This window comes from Pelodiscus sinensis, chromosome 5 (assembly GCF_049634645.1).
Source record: "Pelodiscus sinensis isolate JC-2024 chromosome 5, ASM4963464v1, whole genome shotgun sequence".
Lineage (NCBI taxonomy): Eukaryota > Metazoa > Chordata > Testudines > Trionychidae > Pelodiscus > Pelodiscus sinensis.
Window position 1 is genome coordinate 85917295 of NC_134715.1, and position 23828 is coordinate 85941122.

The window sequence follows — 23828 nt, forward strand, 5'->3', positions numbered from 1 at the left end:
TAAGAAAGGGTCATTAATACCATGCTGTGTCTCAAAGTATTAATGATTTGAGGAAAAAACAGAAGGTGAATCCATAAACTGAATTCTAAGCACTAGCTTTTCAAAGAAGTAACTCTGTTAGGCAAGTTAAATAAAGCAGTTCTGCTGTGCTCATCCATAAGAGAAGCTGACATTTTGCACCTAAGTTTTGACACATCCAACTAAGCAGTAGCTAGAAATTGAAAACTCCCCTTGCAGACTGATAATACAACCACAATCAATTTTTGTTTCCTTTAAACTCAGATGATAGGCCTAAAGAAAGCCATGTATGACTGTACCCTCAAAATCATCCCAGTAGAGATAAGATGACAGGGAAGTAGAGTTGGAGAAGAAATCCTCAAGAATAATGATTCTCTCTTATCTGTGTGTTATCTATGTTTGTACAGTATGCAACAATCCTATTACAGATTGAGGCCTTTAGGACATTCCATTTGTGAATGTTATATAATAAGAAAAAGCTAGTGATAAAATTCCATATTTCATTTAACTATAGTTTAACTATAGTAAAGAGTCACATACTATATATTTTTTTAAATGTAGTTTATTCAAGTGTAGAATTTCAACCTTTGACCAAATTTTTGAATTCTCATGAAAGTGCTCTGAAAATTTTAGGTTTCATTCCATCTCCCATTAAAATCTGTAACACAAAAAAGAAGTGGATTGTACCCATGAAAGCTCATGGTACCATCTACATTTTTGTTAGTCTCTAAGGTGCTGCAGAACTATTTGTTGTGTTTTACTTTTTTTCCAAGTCTCCCAGTGTATCAGTGACCAAGCTGGGGATTAGACAAGTTCATATTTTCCAGTGGTGCATGCAGTACAACAGACCATGCCTCTTCTGGAGAACTGGAAAGTTTAGCAGTTTAGCTTGATCTCTCTGCGGCTCACCTTTTGGTTATATTGTGCCATGCTCACTAGTGGAATAGACAGTTATATTGGGGATGTAGGCATTCTGAGAGGGTAGGTGCCTGGAAATTGTGATGTGCATGTGCTAATGAAAGTGTTTTAAGTCTCTCTGATCACTGGCAGTGTAGCAAATGCAAATAGTTGCTTCACGTTTTATTGAGGTTTCTCCACTACCACAGCCATAATATAACTTGTTGGTTACGGCTTAAGACCTTGAATAGAGCCTGATTTCTCTTTGATAAGTGAATGCTATGGTGCTACTAGCAGAGCAAATACAATCTGCCAGCCCTTCAGATCTGCACATTCATTTAGTCTAGTACCAGAGAGCTGAATTGATTTTCTGAATCATCAACATGTGCTTCAAGGCTACACTATGTGCACATCATTGTCCAGGAAGAAAAACAAATAGCCCTGTGTTGGTGATGTTTCACAGAATTATATGTAACCCATAAAAAGCTACTTTTTAGGACAAAGTAGGGAAACACAGCCTGACTATGCCAGGACATCTGATCAAACCCAGGTTGAGACAGCTCACAAGAGAAGGCTAATGGTAGTTGATTTATCATCTGTCCTTGCAGCTGGCCCTCATCCTCTGTAAATGACTGCCTACCTTGCCACAGGCTCAGTTCCCTGTGGGCTAATCCAGCACCTATCTGCCCACGTACTAGCCAACAGAATGGGAGGTAGAGAGAATAATCTGCATTCCTGAAAGTGAAGTTTTAGATTGTGAGATTTTGCTTCCTCCAGCATAGCCGAGGAAGGGGTGGGAGGCACATCTTCTAAAGCTTCCCTAGGATGTTGTGTCTTCACACTCCCCTTTCTATGGGTTATAGGTAAAGGGCACAATCTAGCCATAAGTTAGCACTTCAGTGCAGGGGAAATCCTAACTCCTGGCTCTGGACTTTCATTATAAAAGAGGCGGCAAGTATTAGAAGCCAGGTTTTGAAATTCCTGTATGCGCCTTCTGACACTGATTTAACGGTACTAATTCAATGATGCACAGTTTTGTAAAAGGACAGTTTGTGTTATCTTCTTTTTGTGGCTTTCTGTGTCCTGTCACAGCAAAGAACACAAATCCACAATTTACCTTGGCCATTGGTCAGTGTTCCAGAGCTAATCAGGGGTTCTACTTTCCTTTCCATCCTTCTTTTTCATCCATAAATCAGGGCGCTGCATATTAGTCGCAACAAGAGAGGAAATTAGTACCGGCATGTAGCTATTTCATTGCTCTCTTTCTGTTTGGAGACCCAAACATGGCCATATAGAAAGAAAAGAAACCATACAAATATGATTCCACTTAAGCAGTTGCCTCCATTCATGGCTAGAGAAACATATTTGCTTAGATCTGCTTTCTGTTATCTCATGTGTTATTTTAAGTGAAAAGAGAATATTTGAAAGTGAAGAGATGCAATTGCAAGATTGAGGTTTTTCCTTCTTCTAGGATGTTAATCTGAAATGTGATTGCTGAAGTCTTGATGATTTATGCCTGCCACAGTTATGTGGGGTAGAGATTTGGTGTTCACACTCAGAGTCAAGGCTGTCTTTTAACTTCTTCTGGTAGAATTAGAAGAAGATGTTTTTCACCTTAGAACACAGCACCAGTCAGCCACATCTTAAACTTTGCTGTCCATCTATATGTTAGAATAAATTATTCTCTAAAATAAACCAGTTGGCTGCACCCTGCTGTCCATCTGTAACAGAATAAACATCAGTGATTTGGGATGCCCAGGGAATGTGAGATGTAGTTGAAGTAAAAGAAGCACTTTGTGAACCAGCAATTGGTGGGCCTATGGGCTTGTGCAGTCTCATTTTCTCCAATGGGGCGTCCTGCAAATGTAAGGCTCTAACTGTGCAGATCTATTTGCAGGACTGGGGCCTAGGCATGTAATTAACTGAACACTGGTCACAGTAAAAATACTCAGATTTCTAGTTTAGGGTTAGTCTGGTCTGTCGTTGCTCCTTGCTGTGAATCCCTTACATCATTAACTACCTAACATTGGTTTTAAAGTGTGAAGTCTGTAACCATTTGTGACTCTTCGCATCCCAGTGTTCACTCCCTACTTGCAATAATGTTGATGTAAAACATGCCTTCTGAGGTATCATTTGAAAACTGATTGTCAATATCCATGTAAAAGGCATGTATTAACATTAGTATGAAGTTATAAATGTCCCTTGTAGGATGTTACCAGAACATGTTTAAGACCCAACAGCCTAGGCTAGGAAAAGGTGATCAATAGGTCTGTCTAGACAAAGGATTTTGGGTTTACCTTAATTTACATATTAGCAATAAACAAAATCATTGAGCTGAAATGGCCAGTGTTATCCTGAGCCTGAACTTGAGAGAGACAGAAAATTAACATAGCTCATCCCAGAGAGACACAGGAGACTGAATCCCCAAGAGGCCTTCCTGACTTGTAAGACAGAAACATCCCTTTGAGCATATAAGGAACAAAGAGTGAGTCTATCGTTATCCATAGGAGACAAGGAAACCAAGTGATGTGATCTCTGTGATGGGATCCTGTCCAGTAAAAGCTGGAAAGAAGACTGGGGGTGCGAGAAACAGTCTTGAACAAAGACTGTATCTTGATAGTTTACATTTAGTCTTTTAGATGCTTATAACCATATCTACCTTTATCTCTTTTACTTAGTATCCCTTATCTACATCTATTTGTTAACAAACTTGCTTTATTTATACTATAAACCAACTCCAGGTTGTGTTTGAAAGGAAGGATGTATCTTTCCCAGTCAAGTTATTAAACTGTGGTGCACTTACAGTGAACTTAATATGTTTGGTGACTATACAGTGATACGGGCTGAGAGTTGCAGAGAAACATCTCTGAGAAGCTCAGGTGCCGGAGTCCACTGACTCTTTCTTACCAGGCCAGTTTGAGGCAGAGAGAGCTTGGTGGAGTTGACTGCTGAGGAAGACAGATGATGGTGGCAGGGATCTGATGCATAATCTGCTCTCCAGCAAAGCTCACTCTGTAATAATAAATACTTACATAGGAGCCTCTGATACTAATCCTGAATCCTTGCAACACGTCCATGAGGTAGGAAGATTGTAATCAGAGATGAGCAACTAACTCAGAATAAACATTTTGTTTTTGTTTGTTTGTGCAATGTTCACTGGGCAACTGCAGCATTTTGAAATTGGTTATTCCAGATTCTGCAGCTACGTTTTATTCCCTGCACAAATAAGTTGTGACTGGTTTGTGGGTGTGAGTGGAGTTGGTTTGGAATTTTTCATTGGAAATCTTTTCTGGCCAAAAAAATTCCTTGTCTACAAAATCAAAAATGTCATTAAAAAATTTGGTTTTGGGGAAAAGGAGAAGAATTCATTGGGATAAAATTGATGTGATCGCTCCCTAGCTTCTGACTGGAACACTCTTCTAAATGTCTGTCTGGCCAAAAATGAAATAGATGGTTGCTTTTCAGAAGAGCAGTTGACTGAGTGCTCTGACTGGCTCTCAGCCTGCTGTCTACTCCCAGGCCAGAGAGACAACGGTCCACTTAGTATGTGACATTTTCTTGGAGGAAAGGATTTCCATTCTCCAGCCAGCTATACTTGTGACACAAACCCTTCAGGACCCAAAAGGGTCCTGGTTTCATGGTCCTTGTTCTCCATTCATAGTTTCCCCTAACTAAAGAAGGCAACATTTGGGTGATGGGAAGCAAGAGCACAGGGGACTTCAATCAGAACCAGTAGGGCATAAAGCAGGATAGCGACAGCTTCCAGCACCTATAGGAAAAGGCCAGTCTGATAGAAGGAGCTGCTTTAGTGAGGAAAGCTCTCCACTCCCCCAGTGAGTCCTTACAAGCTTAGTTACTTTTTATTTTGCCAGTTTTGTTGTGAGCCTGGTTTTAAAATAAGCAGCAGATCAGAGGACCTTAGTGTGGACGCTTTTACTTTTTGCTGTCTCTTTATAATTCTTCACCAAGCCTTTGTCCCAGAGGAGTTTCCTTCTCCTACTGTTTGAAAGAGAGCTCTGGATACTGCCCCAGGCATCCAAACACTGAAATGTAGACATGCTAGTTAAATACTAAGTCATATGATATTGTGGGTTTTTTTCCCCCAACTGGAAGCCTTATGTCTCTAGCCAGCACCAAATATATTTCTAATATTACAATCAAATGTACAGCTTGCCTGAAATGTGTTTCTGGTGACTAATCAAGAATTAAGACTTGCTTCTCTAGCATATTTATATTAGGACAGCTCGACCACTTGACAGTTCACAGCAAGCAAACAGTAACAGGTCACAAATACAGTCAAAAGGAAAATTGCTTGTCAATTCAAATAACTATTCACCAAAAAAAGTTGTCATTTGTTGCTAAGCTCTCATAAATATTTAAAAATGAATAAGCTGAGCCAGCTTTCTGCCCAAGAGGGAATTGATGTCAGAACCAGTATCACGAGAATGAAGATAAAACATGATTTAGTATTATAGGAGTTATTTTTAATTCTTCTCTTAAAAATACCACTGCTCTAATTAACAGTAAGCTGATTTAAAATACAGTTCTGAAATGTTCTGTGACTTGTCTGCCTCCCATCTACACCTCCCCTACATCCCTAAAAATACCCCCATAAGCCATTTTTATTTCATAGGCCTCTGATCCATGTATTACTGTTTTCCTGATGCATATTCCACCAGCATCATGTACTGTATGTATTATGCATTCCTCTATGCATGGGCCACATATTACAAAAGGCTTTGTGTCCCTAAGGGCTTCCGCAGCTATTTCTGTGATTTCATCCTACAGGGCATTTATATGAAAGTCATCAGTTAACCTTAGCCACAAGGAAGATACAATAGTAACAGTAAATAGGGCAAGTTCATTAGGAAATGATTAAAAGACAGAATTCATTACAATGAACATGTTTGTGATGGCTGAAGTGGTGGGGTAGAAATGACACTGGAGAGAGGTGACAAGCGCTGTTCCCTTGAACCCCCATGGTTTTGTGGTTATTGTGTGACTGATTAAATATGGACTCACTAGAAGCACAGAACCCTTCTTTCTTCAGGCAGACCTAGGAGTTTTAAAAGCAACTATGTGTGTGTGGTCTCTCTTCTGTCATACAGGATCAATCACGCGCAGGCTCCAAAAATAAGTATATTTAAAATTAGAAGATTTGTGTTTTTATCTCCTATGATGCCATATCTGTAGCCTTCCTACATGTTTTAAGAAGAAATGTGTCTGTTAACTGCCAATGGACTGACTTGGATTTGGTTGCTGCCAAGATTAAGATACAGGGTTTGCATTTTTATTTGTGAAACAGCTGGATCCCAGATCCAGCATTTAATCCCAAACAGTAGTATCCATTGACAGTGGCAGCCCGTCAATACAGGCGAATTAGGCGGTCGCCTAGGGCACCAAGATAAATGGCCATTGAGGGCTTTGGAGGCGGGGAGCAACGATTGCGCGCCGATCCCGCGTTTCGCCTGGGGCGCCAGTTGCCAGCAGCTCATCTAAGGCCGCTCCTGTCCATTGAACAGCTATTGCCAGCCTCTCCTGGGCCCTTGCTCACCACTGCTGTATTCCGGATGGACCCACAAACTTCCATCCTCTCCAGGGCTCAGATTCTTATGACAATGGTGGTAGATCACTCCCTATTGTCTCTTGGGCCTTCTTAGACTCAGGGAGCGAGGGAGGGGGAGATGAACTTTACAAATGATTTAGCCCAAGGGAGGTGGCCTAAATCATCTGAAAACCCCACACAAACACCACTGCAGATACCATTTAAATGAGTTTGATTTTTTTTTTAATCTAAAGGTGTTAACAGTGCCTGTGTTATCAGGAATGAGGTGTTCCGTCAAGCTAAGCAAGCTGGGTCTGAATCTGACATTACACTCTTGACTACACCCATATTCAGGGTTATTCATATCCAAAGTTGTGGCTCATTGATACTGTTAGCTCATTGATACTCAAAGTAGGTGCTGTCAAGGAAGAGGTTTTTTAAAAAGCGGGAAGGGGAGAGATCTTCTGCCAACACAGGGATGCTGCTATGCTAACAGAGAATATTTGTTATGGTGAGGCCTTCACAAAGGTACTGTGTATGTAGCTTTTTCTTTCACAAATGTAAGCTGACACAAACAAGCTTTCAAGCCTCACACTGGCCTCTTTCATTAACTGCAGACAAAGGACAGATTATAGATTCTGGTCTTTGATTTGATCAGTCACTTGCTATGCCTGTGTCTCCCATTTGCACCCAGTAGAATTACTGCTACAAACAGACTGAATCTCTCTAATTGTCTCTTGAAGTAGATTGCTCAAGTAAAATTATAATTTAGCTAATTATTCAGTGGTGTTTATTCTGTGAAACCTGGAGAGGGCAGGCTTTTTCCCACATTGCTTGGTCAAGAAGATTTAATTGCAATTGTTACCCTTGGTATTGTTAGTCATTTGTCAGTGCCAGACCCTTGTAAACATGTAATGTTTTAAATGCAACTTTTACTAATGTATCCTTTTCCTTCACTTTGCCTTAGATGTAAAGGAGCATCCCATTATGGCCTTACCAAGGAACGAAAGAGACGTTCACAAGATGACTCTCCGGATTGTAGTGCCACTTTAACTGTAGCAGCTCTTGGCCCAGAGCTGTCTGCAGCTGCAGCAATAGCCTTAATGACAGATGAACCAGGCCTAGTTAACCCAGCCTTCAGCTCTGCTTCAGAAGACAGCCAGTCAGGAAGCAGTTCTGGGGATCCCAGTAGAAGTAACCGAAACAGAAGTAAGAGCTAACTAGCATGATCTCCGAGGCTAGGGTGCCTCTTCTGAAAGTTTTACAAATGTCAGAGAGCAGAGAAACCTGTCTGCTTTCTGTAATAACCATTTTTAATTTGTCTTGTCAGCGTGTGCTCCCAGTAAAGCAATATATTCATTCAGCAATGTCTTGAAATGAACCAGTGTTTTGTGGGTATAACATTTTCCCAGGGAAACGAACCCATGACCTTGGGTGAGTGTTTGCCAACATTCCAAGATGATGAAGCTGAGAGGAACTGACATTGCAAAAATGAACCACAGTAATGAGCTAGCCACACCAATAAATCTTTCCCTATTTCTTCTTCTCCTATCCTGCCAAGCCCTACTGAGTGTAGCATATTGGAAAAATGCAGTGGGGCCAGAGGTAGCCATCAGTAAGTGAAAAGAAGAGTATAGTAGAGTTAGAACTATTATCTGCGGAGGTAAGGGAGCCAAACTGAGTTTATCTTGGGAGGATGGATGCAAGAAAAGCTTTGAAATGAGTTGAATCGGGAACCAAGACCAAAGCCATGGTCATTGAGAATCTGTGGTGGGAGGGCAGATGGAAAGGTGGATGGAAGCACCAGAATCAACGTCCTTCATCACAGAAGTGAACCCTTCTGTTTTGGGGGAGCTGTGAGATTTAAAACGTAATTATGAGAAGTTTTGTACCACTGGAGGACAGGACACTTATTGTACTGAAAGATACGGAATGATAAGTGTCATGCACTATCTTTGACCCTGTAGCAATCAGAAGAGTCTTGTTTAAATCATGCATTTGTACTGTCTTGCCAGGTCGGTTTGGCTCTTTTTGCCTCTCATTATTTTTGCTCCATTTTAGAAACCTTTTCACAGAATTTTTGTCTGCTTTGAAACTAGGGCCCCTTTTGATTTCTCACCTTCCTTATTATAGTTCCTAATCAAGCAGGTGGGCTGCCATATGGCTAGGCATTCCTGACAATTCTCAATGTAGCTATTAAAATATTAGGCACTCTTGGGGTAGGGCTGGAGAGGCCGTCCTGGTGGCTTTGTGGCATGAATATGTACTGCTTCCATAGCCGACCTAGCAGCAACAGCCTCCAATTTCTCTTCTGCAGGCTGCTGGAACATACTCTGCTCATTTGTTGAACTAGCCATTGCCCTTATAGGCATTTTCCACTAGCCAATCTATGGGATGGGTTTGGCTTTGAATAGTGTTGTTGACAGGCACTGCCCTTGGAAATCGATGCTAAGTTCGTTGCTGGCTAAACACATGCATGGCTGTGTCTAGACTGGAAAGTTTTTCCGCAAAAGCAGCTGCTTTTGTGGAAAATCTTGCCAGCTGTCTACACTGGCCACTTGAATTTCTGCAAGAACACTGACTTCCTACTGTCTGAAATCAGTGCTACTTGCGGAAATGCTATGCTGCTCCCGTTCAGGCAAAAGCCCGCTTGCGCAAATGCTTTTGCGCAAGAGGGCCAATGTAGACAACCTGGAATTGTTTTGCGCAAAAAAGCCCTGATCGCGAAAATGGCAATAGGGGCTTTCTTGTGCAAAACCGCATCTAGATTGGCACGGACGCTTTTCCACAAAAAGTGCTTTTGCGGAAAAGCATCCATGCCAATCTAGACGCTCTTTTCCGCAAATGCTTTTAACAGAAAAGTTTTCCGTTAAAAGCATTTGCGGAAAATCATGCCAGTCTAGACATAGCCATGAAATTTAGAGCTCCTGGGATGTGGGGCAAAGGCAGGGTAGCAATTCTTAGAATTAAGGGTAAGAAATTCTCAGGCTGGCAACTCCTTTTGGGGATAGGTACAAGGTAAGGGAAGCCATATGCAGTAGGGAGAGGAGGTAGACACTACAGCAGCCTCTGCCTCCCCAATGCATAGCTGAGGTTACAGAAGTGACATGGTTCTGTAGGTTGTAGAGCCCAAAGCTGCTGCAGTCTACTTATTTTCTCTTGTCTGTTGCAGGTCGGCCCTTTGAACGTTCCACTATAAGAAGCAGATCTTTTAAAAAAATCAACCGTGCTTTCAGTGTCCTTCGAAGGACAAAAAGTGGCAGTGCTGTATCCAGCCAGGCTAACCGGGAAAGGGAGAGTGTTGAAAACTGTTTTGTCTCTGAGGAAGGTAACACTTTGTTCAGCATATGTATTTTTCTATTTACTGTGAGAGGGTAGGAACCCCATTCACATGACTATTCAACACCCAAGACTTACAGTACTTGTCATATTTATATATTGTGTGACCATAATGTTTAGGAGCGCTGGTCATAGACTAGTTTGTGTTTTTAAAATGCTTCATTGTTTTATTCCCATGTTTGTGTGTAACCATGTTTGTGTGTGTCTACGAAAACAACAAGGAGTCCTTTGCCACCTTAGAGATTAACAGATGTTTAGGACATAAACTTTTGTAGGTAAAACCCACTTCATTACCCAATGAAAGCTTATCCCTAATAAATCTGTTGGTTTCTGCAGTGCCACAGGACTCCTCATTGTTGTTTTGTTGTTTTATTTTTTTTAAATGTACCAGCCCTCAAGGAGAGGGAGAACTTAGAGGCATTTGAGACCTAATTAAAACTATTCTGGAAACAGAAGACATGCTACAGAGACAGCGGAGGCCTAGTGTTTAAAACACAGATTGAAATTCAGAACACCTACATTCTGTTATTGGCTCTGCCCGGACACACTCTGATTTTGGACAAATTACTTATCCAGAGTGTCAGTTTCCCCCCTATAAACTTGTGCATTATCTACTATACATCTCAGGGGATGTGAGGGTTCATGAATGAGTTTAAGCATATGGAAATCTGCAGGTGGAAGGCATTATACAAATCATCCATGTCATCAGAGTTCTGGCACCTGTGTTTGATACTGGGTGGCAGATGCATGCTAACGTGGCTGGGCAGGTGACACTGCAAGAGAATTGTGCTCTGTCATAGGGAAATGAGACAGGTGTCAATGTCATGTGTCAATAATAAGAGAGAGGTGGAAACTAATACCTAGCACCTGATGTACTCACAGCACTACATAACTAATTGCTCTGAATCATATGCCAACACGGCAGCCATCAGCATGGAGAGAAGTGGCAGTATCTTTACCTAAATCAAGCTCTAAACTTTAGCCATAGGAATATGGCATAGAATCTCTTATCCCCAAATCAGATATCCATTTGCATCTTGCTCAGGTTGGTGTTTCCAGAAGACAAAGGGTCCAGTTGCCCCATTGCATTGCGATCATTAGCACCTTGTGAGGGGGCCAACTCACCACCGCAGCACCACCAGCCATCTGACCTTGGAATTAGCTCTTTCTTGCTAGCTGGTTGCCTTCCCTCAGGTGGTGTCCCCTCTTTCTCCCGGTCATGGCGTCCTCTTCAGGACACTGCCCTCCGGCAGTGCCCACATCAGTCTCTGAGCCCCCCTTCCGGGGGTGGTTGTTTACTCAGCGTGCCATGTCTCAGGCCCTGCAGCCTGGGAGCTTACTCGGCCAGAGCTCCCCTAGCCCTGCCTTGCTTCCCCAGTACTGCTTTAGCTCCAGGGAGCCTCCTGCTTCCCTGGCAGCCAGGTCCTTACTGCTGTAGGTCCAGAGCAGTAACCCAACCTCCTCCTCCCTCCAGGAGTCCTTCCTTATATAGCTCCCAGCTGGGCCCTAATCAGTGAGGCCTGCCTCAGCTGGGGCTTTACTCCCAACCCTTGCTCAGGGCTGGGGTTTGCCCTTAAAGGGCCAGTGCAGGGCAAGCACCCTGTCACACACCTGAATACAGCAAGGCTGTGTCTGCATTGGCACCCTTTTCCGGAATGACGTAGGGAAGGGTAGGAGAGATGTCCTGGAGGCCAAATTTAGGCTGCTAGGAAAGAGACTGAAATCCAGGACCTCTATAGTGGCATTCTCGGAAATGCTTCCAGTTCCACGCGCAGGGCCAGGTAGGCAGGCGGAGCTTCAGAGTCTCAATGAGTGGATGAGACAATGGTGTAGGGAAGAGGGGTTTAGATTTATTAGGAACTGGGGACACTTTTGGGAGAGGGGGAGCCTATACAGGAAGGATGGGCTCCACTTAAACCAGGGTGGAACCAGACTGCTGGCACTAAACATTAAAAAGGCCGTAGAGCAGTTTTTAAACTAAGAGATGGGGGAAAGCCGATTGGTGCGGAGATGCACATAAATCGGAGGGAGACTTCTCTTAGAGGCGAATCCATTGATAGAGATTCTCTAAGCTGTAGTCAGAAAGAGAAGAGGGGAGAGGGCAAACCATGGGCCAGAGCAGACACACAACCGCATACAAAGGAATCCAATGCACCAGGGAAGGGCAGACAAATAAGCAGTGGCAAATTTTTAAAGTGCTTTTACACAAATGCTAGGAGTCTGACTAATAAGATGGGTGAACTAGAGTACCTAGTATTAAATGAGGAGATTGACATAATAGGCATCACTGAAACCTGGTGGAATGAGGAAAATCTGTGGGACACAATCATACCGGGATATAAAATATATAGAAAGGATAGAGCAGGCCGGGTGGGTGGCGGAGTGGCACTGTACGTGAAAGATAATGTAGAATCAAATGAAATAAAAATAATAAGTGAATCAACATGTTCAATAGAATTGCTATGGATAGTAATTCCATGCTCCAATAATAAGAAATTAGCAGTAGGGATATATTACCGACCACCTGACCAGGACAACGATACTGACATTGAAATGCTAAGGGAGATTAGAGAGGCTACCAAAATAAAGAACTCTATAATAATGGATACATGTCACCTAAGGAAGAGAAGCGGAGATAAAATTTCTCAATGGCTTAAATGACTGCTTCTTGGAGCAGCTGGTGCAGGAACCCACAAGGGGAGTGGCAATTCTTGATTTAGACCTGAGTGGAGTGCAGGATCGGGTTCAGGAGGTAACTATTACAGGACCGCTTGGGAATAGTGACCATAATATAATAACATTCAACATTCCTGTGGTGGGAAGAACACCTCAGCAGTCCAGCACCCTGGCATTTAATTTCAAAAAGGGGAATTACACAAAAATGAGGAGGTTAGTTAAATAGAAATTAAAAGGCATAGTGACTAGAGCCAAATCCCTGAAAGCGGCATGGAAACTTTTTAAAGACACTATAATAGAGGCCCAACTTAAATGTATACCCCAAATTAAAAAACATAGCAAGAGACCTAAAAAAGAGTCACTGTGGCTTAACCACCATGTAAAAGAAGCAGTGAAGGACAAAAAGGTATCTTTTAAGAAGTGGAAGTCCAATCCTAGTGAGATAAATAGAAAGGAACATAAATACTGTCAAATCAAGTGTAAAAATGTAATAAGAAAAGCAAAAAAAGATTTTGAGGAACAGCTAGCCAAAAACTCAAAAAGAAATAACAAAATGTTTTTTAAGTACATTAGAAGCAGGAAGCCTGCTAAAAAACCTGTGGGTCCCCTAGATGATCGAGCTATAAAAGGAGCAACCAAGGACGATAAAGCCATTGCGGAGAAACTAAATGATTTATTTGCTTCAGTCTTCACGGCTGAGGACGTTGGGGAGATTCCTGAATCTGCACCGTCCTTTGTGGGTGATGAATCTGAGGAACTGTCCCGGATTGAAGTGTCATTAGAGGAGGTTTTGGAACAAATAGAAAAACGTAATGTTAACAAATCTCCGGGACCGGATGGCATTCATCCAAGGGTTCTAAAAGAACTCAAATGGGAAATTGCTGAGCTATTATCTGTGGTTTGTAACCTATCTTTTAAATCGGCTTCCGTACCTAATGACTGGAAGGTAGCCAACGTGACACCAATATTTAAAAAGGGCTCTAGAGGCGATCCTGGCAATTACAGACTGGTAAGTCTAACTTCAGTACCGGGCAAATTAGTCGAAACAATAGTAAAGAATAAAATTGTGAAGCATGTAGAGGAACATAATTTGTTGGACAAAAGTCAACATGGTTTCTGTAAAGGGAAATCGTGCCTTACTAATCTGTTAGAGTTCTTTGAAGGGGTTAACAAACATGCGGACAAGGGGGATCCAGTAGATATAGTATACTTGGATTTTCAGAAAGCCTTTGACAAGGTCCCTCACCAAAGGCTCTTGTGTAAATTACATGGCCACGGGATAAGAAGGAAGGTCCTTTCTTGGACTGAGAAATGGTTAAAAGACAGAAAACAAAGGGTAGGAATAAATGGTAAATTTTCAGATTGGAGAGGGGTAACTAGTGGTGTCCCCCAAGGGTCAGTCCTGGGACCAATCCTTTTCAACTTATTCATAAATGATCTGGAGAAAGGGGTAAGCAGTGAGGTAGTAAAGTTTGCAGATGATACAAAACTGTTTAGGATAGTCAAGACAGAAGCAGACTGTGAGGGACTCCAAGAAGATCTCACCAAACTGAGTGATTGGGCAACAAAATGGCAAATGAAATTTAATGTGGATAAATGTAAAGTAATACACATCGGGAAAAATAACCCCAACTACACGTACAGTATGATGGGGGCAAATTTGGCTACGACAAATCAGGAAAGAGATCTTGGAGTTATCGTGGACAGTTCTCTGAAAACTTCCACACAGTGTGCAGCGGCGGTCAAAAAGGCAAATAGGAATTATTAGGAAAGGGATAGAAAACAAGACCCAGAATATCTTACTGCCTCTGTATAAAACTATGGTACGCCCACATCTTGAATACTGTGTACAGATGTGGTCTCTTCACCTCAAAAAAGATATTTTGGTCGTGGAAAGGGTTCAGAAAAGGGCAACTAAAATGATTAGGGGTTTGGAACGGGTCCCATATGAGGAGAGGTTAAAGCGACTGGGACTTTTCAGTTTAGAAAAGAGGAGACTGAGGGGGGATATGATAGAGGTCTATAAAATCATGAGTGGTGTGGAGAGGGCTGATAAAGAAAAGTTATGTATTAGTTCCCTAAATAGAAGAACTAGAGGACACCAAATGAAATTAATGGGTAGCAGGTTTAAAACTAATAAAAGAAAGTTCTTCACACAGCATGTAGTCAACCTGTGGAACTCCTTGCCAGAGGAGGCTGTGAAGGCTAGGACTATAATAGAGTTTAAAGAGAAGCTAGATCATTTCATGGAAGTTAGGTCCATAAAAGGCTATTAGCCAGGGGATAAAATGGTGTCCTTGGCCTCTGTCTGTCAGAGGCTGGAGAGGGATGGCAGGAGACAAATCGCTTGATCATTGTCTTCGGTCCACCCTCTCTGGGGCACCTGGTGCTGGCCACTGTCGGTAGACAGGATACAGGGCTAGATGGACCTTTGGTCTGACCGAGTACAGCTGTTCTTATGTTCTAATGAGACAAGTCAGAATTGCAAATGCTGCGGGGGATTTAAATGTCCGCCGTGGCATTTGCATAAACATGGCTGCCACTTTTTTCCGGCTCGGGGCTTTGCCGGAGAAAAGCGCCAGTCTAGACGGGATCTTTCGGAAAATAAAGCCTTTTCCGGAAGATCCCTTATTCCTCTTAAATTCAAATTCAAATTCAAAAAAAGGTAAGTAGTTCTTGGATGACAGTTCTGGGAATCTCTTTAAGTGCCCCCTCCATTTTGTAAACAAACATGTAAACAAATAACCTGCAAGAATTCAAATACACCCTTAATATGAATCTGTTATTTTGATACTTGACAGTTTGTTACTACAAGTGCTTTGTGTAGTAGAAACTCAAAGGTTCTTGCTCATCTCTTTTCTCTTGCCTGAGGAGAAACTGAATACAGTTCTTCCTGAACCAACTGTAATCAGCTTGACAGGCAGCAGAACGCTAATTATGTGGGTGGGTATAGGGGCTCCTTCAGTTCTACTCCATAGGCTACAATCTGACTTTGGTTAATTGTGTTGTCACTGGGTCACACTCTGGAAATGGCTGGTGTCTGCTAACCAAATAGGTGACTACTCTGCAAGCTGGATTTCAGCTTGCTACAGATTCATCTTGCTTTGCTGAATCTCTTATTCATTTTGGGGAGATGTTCCCTCTTGGAGAGTGTGGCACTGTGTTGGATGTGATGCCCTTCTTCCCTTAGTGGTCCACTAGCTTCCAGGCATTGCCTTGTGCCTTCCAGGATCATCCTGACTGGTCAATATTCAGATGAATTGAATCCTGGTAGGAGTAAAAATCTGGCTGGTTTTACCAATAGAGCTTGAAATTCCCTTAACTGGGATTCTCTGATCCGGCAACATCCATGGTCCAGTACAGATGTTGCAGGACCACAATCCTGGTGGAGGGCCAGTGGCAAGGGTCCCTGTGGGACCGGTAGGGCAATGGGCTGCCCACAGCAAGCTGATGGCAGGGCCAGTCAATGTGTAGCAGCAGGGTTGTCCGGTGGGGCGGGGAGTCCCTGCATGCATGTGCCCAGAGGGACTGGAAGCTGCGGTAGCTCAGTGGAACAGGGAGCTGCAGCACACAGCTGCCCGTTGGGTCCTGGAGCGCCGGTGAATCGTGTGCAGCTGTCCTGGGGGGTCCCTGAGCCCTAGCGATGGCTGCCCAGCAGGGTCGGCAGGGCAGAGGGGCCAGCAGGAGGTGAAGAGCTGGCTGGGAGGTCAGCGACTGGGCCAGGGAGAGCTGGGGCGAGGGTCCAAAAATTACCTTTCCTGGGCTGTCAAAATCCCACATCCGGGGCGATTCAGGTTGTGAGGGTACCGGACCAGGGAGGTGCAACCTATATTAGACTTTATACCTCATGTTTTCATAAAGGGCAGCAGCAGTTTGGACAGTTTAGCTGCCACTATTATTTTAATGTTTTCTGTAGTTGTCAACTCTACTTCAAAGTATTTCTAGGCATATGTCCTGTGCCACTCAATGTCCAGTCAAAATGGGATTCAAAAGCCAGATATTGCCTTGTGCTGAGCAGTTCCCAGTGCAGGAGAGACCAGGACCATCAGAAAGCCAGTTATGTATGTTCCTTGATTCTCAAGATGCCCAGGCCTCAGCCCAAGTTAGAACAGCTTGGGGGCTTATGTGATTTATGACAGCTTGCCCTGGTTCCCAAGGTGCCATACACCTCTTGTGACTTGGTGTAGCAGAGCTGCCTTCTGCCCTGCCATCTCCCTGTTCCTTCCTGCCTGTGAAATGCCCTCTGTCTCCTACCACATGTCCCTTATGCCAGGGTGGTTGATGCTGATGTCAAGGTGTCAGAGCTGATCTGCCAACTTTACGTTATCCCATACATCTCCCAAATTGCCCATCTTTCCCTTCCTACATTTCCACCCATACAACTGCACTGACAGCAGCTGAGAGATAACTGGTGTATGCCAGTGTGAGGGTAGAATCGGGTCCAAGTATTCATGTGTTTTCTTACCATAGCATCTGAATAGCAGAAATCAGGTTTCTATAAACATTTTTGATAGTGCTTTATTACTAATTAAAGGCAGACCTTTCTGTGAGGAGCTGCTATCCGGTTTACAAAAGCCCAGCTGAGCCTGAGTTATTAATGTCTGTTGTGATTGGTCTGCTGGTATGTCCAAATTCCCTCCCCTTGCCTGGGTTAGGGATCTATGACTGTTTTGTGTTTATCTCTACCTGAGGCACAAGATCTCCATAAATAAGGGGCAAGTAAGAAGATGCTTGCACTTCCTAGTGCTGCACAGCATGAACAGAATTTAGAATTACCTCCCTGCCATAGTCCATGTAGTTGGTATACTCCCCTTTATATAATTGGTCTGATATCATCGCTGTGGTACTGCTCTGATAATGTGAAACCAATAGACTAGCTGCTGTGTGCCTGAGGTGATGATCTATACTCCTCTTTGTCATGCTTTTTGTTAAGTTAAAAAGATCCACATCGAAGCAGTCTTACCCCTATTTAGCTTGTGGTCTTTATGGAATTGTCCTTGCGGAGTTCTTTCATTCACCATGGAGAGTGATACATTTGATAAATATTAAAAAATGCTGATTGTATTTTTCTACCCTACTAGCTATCTTTAGACTTTAGTGATCAGGTATAGATGAAGCTGGTAGTTCATTGTGCAAGATGAAGGAAATGCTTTAAAAAACACTAAACCATAAATACTGAGAAGTAAACTGAATTTTTAAGAAGTATTTCATTTTTAAGAATTTTAAATATTTTCTGGCAGTATGGCCAAGGAACTGTTTGTGTACAATATGGCATCCAAGTTGACAGCATTTAGATGGGAATGGTCTAACATGTAGCATTATAGGGTTTAAAAAATATAATTACCACTTCATCCCTGCAATGCTGAGAATCTAAAAATAAATGGCTTTTCATTTTGAGAAGTGAAACAAGGTGGTGAGCTATTGAAGTAGCTTCTCTGACTGTGTTGCATTTTAAATGTAATTTCTCATGACTAAATCTGTCATTGTGAGTTACTTCAAAAGTTGACGTAAATGATCAAGTACCTAGGAGCAACTTAGTAACAACTATAGCATACCACTTATGTAAGCATTCTCTGAGTTTCACGTCACCTACTCTGTCCAACAGAGGAAGATATACTCCTCACTGAACCCAGTCTCCAGTATTAATTTTAAATCACCTAGACTAAAGCCAAGTGTGGGAACAACATTTGCATCTTTCCCTGTAACAGGTATCCATGCTAATGGTTTTCAGTAATGTCCATTAATTCTTTTAGGATTCTATATCACTCTAAAATGAATGGAGATTGTGATGTTACTTGCTATTTTAGATGGAATGCGTTCTACAATGCATTATTTGAGTAATTACAGGCAGTCCCCGAGTTACGCGGATCCGACTTACGTCGGATCCGCAGTTACGAACGGGGCACTTCCTCTCTCTGGTCTCGAGCAGACCAGGGAGAGGAAGCAAAGCGGTGGCGGAACGCGCGGCCAGCTGACAGCCCAGACGCGTCTGGGCTGTCAGCTGGCCGCGCGCTCCGCTCTGCTCCCCCTGCCTCCCCCCCCCCGTCTGCAGACCAAGGGGAGGGGGAGCAGAGCGGAGCGGAGCAGAGCAGAGCGGCGGAACGCGCAGCCAGCTGACAGCCCAGACGCGTCTGGGCTGTCAGCTGGCCGCGCGTTCTGCCGCTCTGCTCTGCTCTGCTCTGCTCCGCTCTGCTCTGCTCCCCCTCCCCCTGGTCTGCAGACCAGGGGGAGGGGGAGCAGAGCGGAGCATGCGGCCAGCTGACAGCCCAGACGCGTCTGGGCTGTCAGCTGGCCGCGCGTTCCGCCGCTCTGCTGTGCTCCGCTCTGCTCCCCCTCCCCCTGATCTGCAAACCATGGGGGGGGGGGGGAAGCAGAGCGGAGCGCGCGGCCAGCTGACAGCCCAGACGCGCGTTCCGCCTTTCTGCTCTACTCTGCTCCCCCTCCCCCGGGTCTGCAGACCTGGGGGACAGGGAGCAGAGCAGAGCAAAGCCGCGGAGCCCGAGGGCAGCAGGATAGCCACGCGCGTCTGGGCTGTCCCGCTGCCCGCGTGTTCCGCCGCTTTGCTCCCCGTCCCCCTGGTCTGCAGACCAGGGGGACGGGGAGCAAAGCAGAGCAAAGCCATGGAGCCCGAGGGCAGCAGGATATCCACGGCGCGTCTGGGCTGTCCCGCTGCCCCCGTGCTCCGCGGCTTTGCTCCGGACGTCTGTGGTACAGCAGCTGGGGTGCTGCCGGTTGGTCCCGTAGCGCCGCTCTGGGTGCCACTGGACCAACCCAGCAGCACCCCAGCTGCTCTGCCCCAGGTGTCCCCTAGTCAGCAGCTGCTGAAAATGACCAGTGGCTGACTACAGGAAGCCCCTGCCCCGGGCTTCCTGGAATCAGCCGCTGATCAGTTTCAGCAGCAGCTGACTTGGGGATGCCTGGGGTTCTTAAGTTGAATCTGTATGTAAGTCAGAACTGGTGTCCAGATTCAGCCACTGTTGAAACTGATCAGTTTCAGCAGCGGCTGAATCTGGACGCCAGTTCCGACTTACATACAGATTCAACTTAAGAACAAACCTACAGTCCCTATCTTGTACGTAACCCGGAGACTGCCTGTATAGCATTATAATTATTTTATTCGTAGTATTGTGGTAGGCCCTAAGAACTGGGACTCCATTGTGGTAGGTGCTATACAAACATAGGGCAAATACATCCATACAGCAAATGTATTTTGTGGACTTATTGTTGGCCCTTTAGAGGCCTCATGATGCTATCCCACTGAGGCAAAGCACATTAAAGGGAAACTGCAGAGTTCTATAAAAAGAAGGTGAGTGCATAGTGAGCAGTCAGACAAGAAGGTGCCATCTTGAAAATCTCACAAGGCAAATTTAGGCCTAAAACAATTCAGGTCTCATTGGAAACCACTAGAACTCAGACAACTTCAAAGCTATTTACAAGGAAAGATTAAATTGGAAAATGTAATTGTCAAACATCTTTTTTTAAACGGGCTATATGTTAAAATAAAATTTAAAATATCTGCTTATCTGAATTTTTCTCATGCCCATATGTCTCATGAGGCCTGGCTGCTTCCTTGGGACTGCAGTGGCATCAGTGGCATCCTGTAGTGAGGGCTGCAGCTTAACCCTTTCCTTCTCTGCTGAAGAGGGACGTAGAGCTGGTTTAGACACTGCTAGGATGTCTGCATCCTTGTACACCATAGAGTTCCTTTATGAAGTGGGGGGTCACTCTAAGTGAGTTGGTGGCAAGACTGTGGGCTGGCTGGGCTATACATGTTATAGGAGAGGAGCTCCTGTGCTCCATTACTCTCCAACCCTCACCTCGTGAAGAGCTTTTGCAGAGTCAGGGCTGCAAGAATGGCTGCTGAAGATTTTTTTCCTTCCCGTCCCTATGCTAAGCCTACTACTTGGGTTTTGTGGAAGAGACAGGAATTGATCCTGAGAAGATGAGAGTCCTATATACTGAATGGAGATACTGAAAAGATGAAAATAGGTATGACCTTAGAGAATTAGCATCCCCTTTTCAGCTATGTGCTTGTGACCTTCTGGTAGAAAAGAGAGGGAAATGGTTTATATAGGCCAAAGAAAGAACACCAAAAATCAAATTGATTCCAGAGATGGCCCAAATCCCGACTGTGAAGTCTAACTCGCTTTCAGCTATTTTGTTTTTCCAATTTAAATCTACCACAGCACATTGGAATTTTTGGTTCTGTTTTTGCCACTTTCAGTTGCAACCAAAATCTCACGAAAGAGTTGGTGGAGATTTCATAAGCACTCCAATTCCATGGTGGTACACAAGGCATAAACACATAGGGAAAAAAAGTAATCCTCCAGGGTTCCCCCATTAGAGTAAATTCCTGTTTTAGCCTGTCTGTACCAGGCAAGAAAGGACTATAAAAGAGCAATGTGATTACTGATGAAATAAACCAAATGCAATTTTAGTGTGATACTATAGGATTTTAAACCATCACATCATCAGTCCTACCAACCCTCTTTGAGAAGATTGGTATACCACTGGAGGAAAATACAGAAGCAATAAGATGTTAAAAAGATGAAATCCCCAAAGTATAGATTACTTCACTGGAAAATGTAGGTAGGTAGATCATGTCTCCAAAGTGACTGAAAATCATTATGAAAGTCAAGTATTAAATCAGGTTGCAAAGGACAATATGCAAGGCTCTCGTATCCTGCATAGCCTTACTTAGGGGAGTAGTCCTTAGTCATGCAAATAAACCCATTAACTTCAGTGAGATACTCATGTGAATCAGGCCAACTAGCATGAATATAGATTTGCAGCACGGAGTGCAAATTGCATTAATTACTGAGTCTAATCAAGATGGACTAAAACCTAATAGCAGACCATTATCAGTACTCCTCGCGTCTGATGTCAGAAGTTAAGTAACAGGATATTTCACTAGCAGCATTATCAGTAGGTGAATAATAAGCATATGAGTTTGTTAAACTTGAGTATTGAACTTATGCTTACATTAAGTAACATATATTTGAGGGACATAAAGTCTCATATAAAAATCCTGTAGCTAAAGTGTTAATGTATCTGAGATCTTTTCAAGCAAACATTACCATCTTAAACAAGAATGGCCATTCTCTCCTGGGTTATTTAAAACTATACTGTTATACAGAAAGTTTACTGCTTCTAGATTCTGCCATTCAATGATATGTAAAGACTGGAACTGTAAATGGGGAAAAGAAAAGTATGAAATACTTAATGGCTTTGCTACTCTAGAAAACCTGCTAAAAGAAGATGGCGGGGGGTAACTAAGAATAATTGGACTCAATGGGGGGCACTCCGATTAAGGCTCAGACCCTACACTAGTGTATTGTGTGGTGTGTGACTCGCACCGTGCAGAGCTTTATTGAGATCAATGACCTAAAAGTACCTACTTTATCAAAATAGCAACCAGTTTTTAATCTGGTACAATTTAGACAAACGTATACCTGAAAACCCTGGCTCAAAGTAGAAATCGATAAACCATACAGAAGAACATCAAAGAAACCAGCAAAAATAAAATTAATCCAATTATTTCACCTGCTTGACCTTTATGGGCAGAAATGTATACTTTTTATATAGAACATACTATATTGTATAGGATGTTCTTTACAGGCATCAAATGCTCACAGTTGTATGTAAGAGGAAAACCTTTGTAATCATTGACTGGCAAGACAAAATTCTTGTGGAGATTTCTTTGTAGATTACATGTTTGTTTAGAGTTAAAAGCAAATTAGATATTAAAATTCTTCTTGGTATATCTACAACTAAGACTCTCTAAAAGTTTGTAGTGGACAGGAGCATGCCATTACAAGACTTAATAGGTTACAACCTAGTTAAAAGCATCATCTATACATGAATCAAGGAACCAAAGCTAAAACAATTGTTCCTGATTCACCATATTGACTGTTACTCCACTTTTGTGCTGACTGGAATAAAACTGGGATAACACAGTAGTGTATCAGGCCCACAATCAAGAGACTATCAGTACAATTCATTAGAAAAGGTTCTGAGAATAAGATGTAGAGACTGAAACTGATCAAATCAAATGGTACATTTTGTAGAAGCCATAAATAGTCACCATGGAATGTGAAATTCAATCAGTTTTTTGATTGGTTACATTGGTAAGACTACAAAGATTCCATTTGCACCTAGAAAATACAGTAATGAGGGCTTGAAAAATGCCTAGGACAGACAGACAAGATGATTTACTGTGGTGTTTAGGTATAATAAATAATACTGGGATTCTGATTCTCATTTACACAATATCCCCCTTACAATCTCCCTTATATTTTCTGTCAGTTGTACATCCACTTATGCAAAATGAGAATAGGCCCTAAAAGTGTGGGTCCTTTATAAAAAATATTTAGGGCCAAATTCAGTGATGACTTAAAGTTGTTGAGTATCTTAGAAACTGGGCAAAATCTGGTTCCAGAAAAATTGGATGTACATGGCAAAGTAACATGACTTCTATCTATTTGGCATTTAGTGAGTGTGCAGAACAAACAGGAGTTGATATTGTAGCAGAAACAACTAAAAGGAGGGTGTAGGATAAATGGCACTCAGATGCTGCAGTGATGAGGCTGTATAATTACCTAGATCAGTAATAAACTATCTACTATATGTAAAAAACAAAGACCAAGTCCATGCCGCTGGTAGGTCCTTTTTACTGATGTGAAGGAGAGTTTCCTGTTCTGAAGAGTTTACTGTCAAAGGAATGATAAGGGATGCAACACCATGCTACTTTTCTTTTCAGCTTCTCTCCCACTCTTTCTCTGTCTCTGCTGTTTGACAAACTTATGCTTAGGAAATACTGTGCTCTCTGAAAATGTTCTGCGGTAACCCTAGTTAAGTGTTGGCTTTTTTTTAATGGAAACTTCTGCTCTTTGATGTAAAAATAGCTAATTACAGGTCTTTGAGAAGAATGATGACACATTATTTTTCTACCTGTGGCTTATTCATGGGAACTTGCTGTTACAATCAAAAGATCCCTTGTACCAAAAAATTCAAAATTTTGGTACAAGGGTAAAGCCTTCTGTCATGTGTGAAGGCTTTACCTCTGTAATAGATGGTTTGGGGCAGAGGAATACATTGAAAAATACTAAGGCATGTGTAAAATAATATTAAACCACATACCTCCTTAGTGTAAATCAATTGATTTTTATTTGGATTTAGACCAGGGATTAATCTGGACCAAAAGTTTTAATACTCCTGAAAGAGAATAAAATTACAGTAACATGCTGTATAGAGAATTACTGTGCCTTCTATAGTAAATTATAGTTTAAAAAGATAATACACCTACTCTCAGATCTTCTGGTACAGCAGAGCTCCACACAATGCAGCTGGGAGG

At 42.8% G+C, this 23828-nt stretch overlaps 1 protein-coding gene across 4 annotated transcripts in view; it reads left to right on the plus strand.

Annotated features, from left to right (window-relative positions):
- LNX1 (ligand of numb-protein X 1) overlaps nucleotides 1-23828 on the plus strand; it is a 111474-nt gene that overhangs the window by 52005 nt on the left and 35641 nt on the right. For all 4 annotated transcript variants that reach the window (XM_006113478.2, XM_075930416.1, XM_075930415.1 and 1 more), the window contains 2 exons: nucleotides 7428-7669; nucleotides 9633-9788. In XM_006113478.2, coding sequence (XP_006113540.2) covers nucleotides 7428-7669; nucleotides 9633-9788 — 398 coding nt within the window. The remainder of the gene's footprint in view (nucleotides 1-7427; nucleotides 7670-9632; nucleotides 9789-23828) is intronic.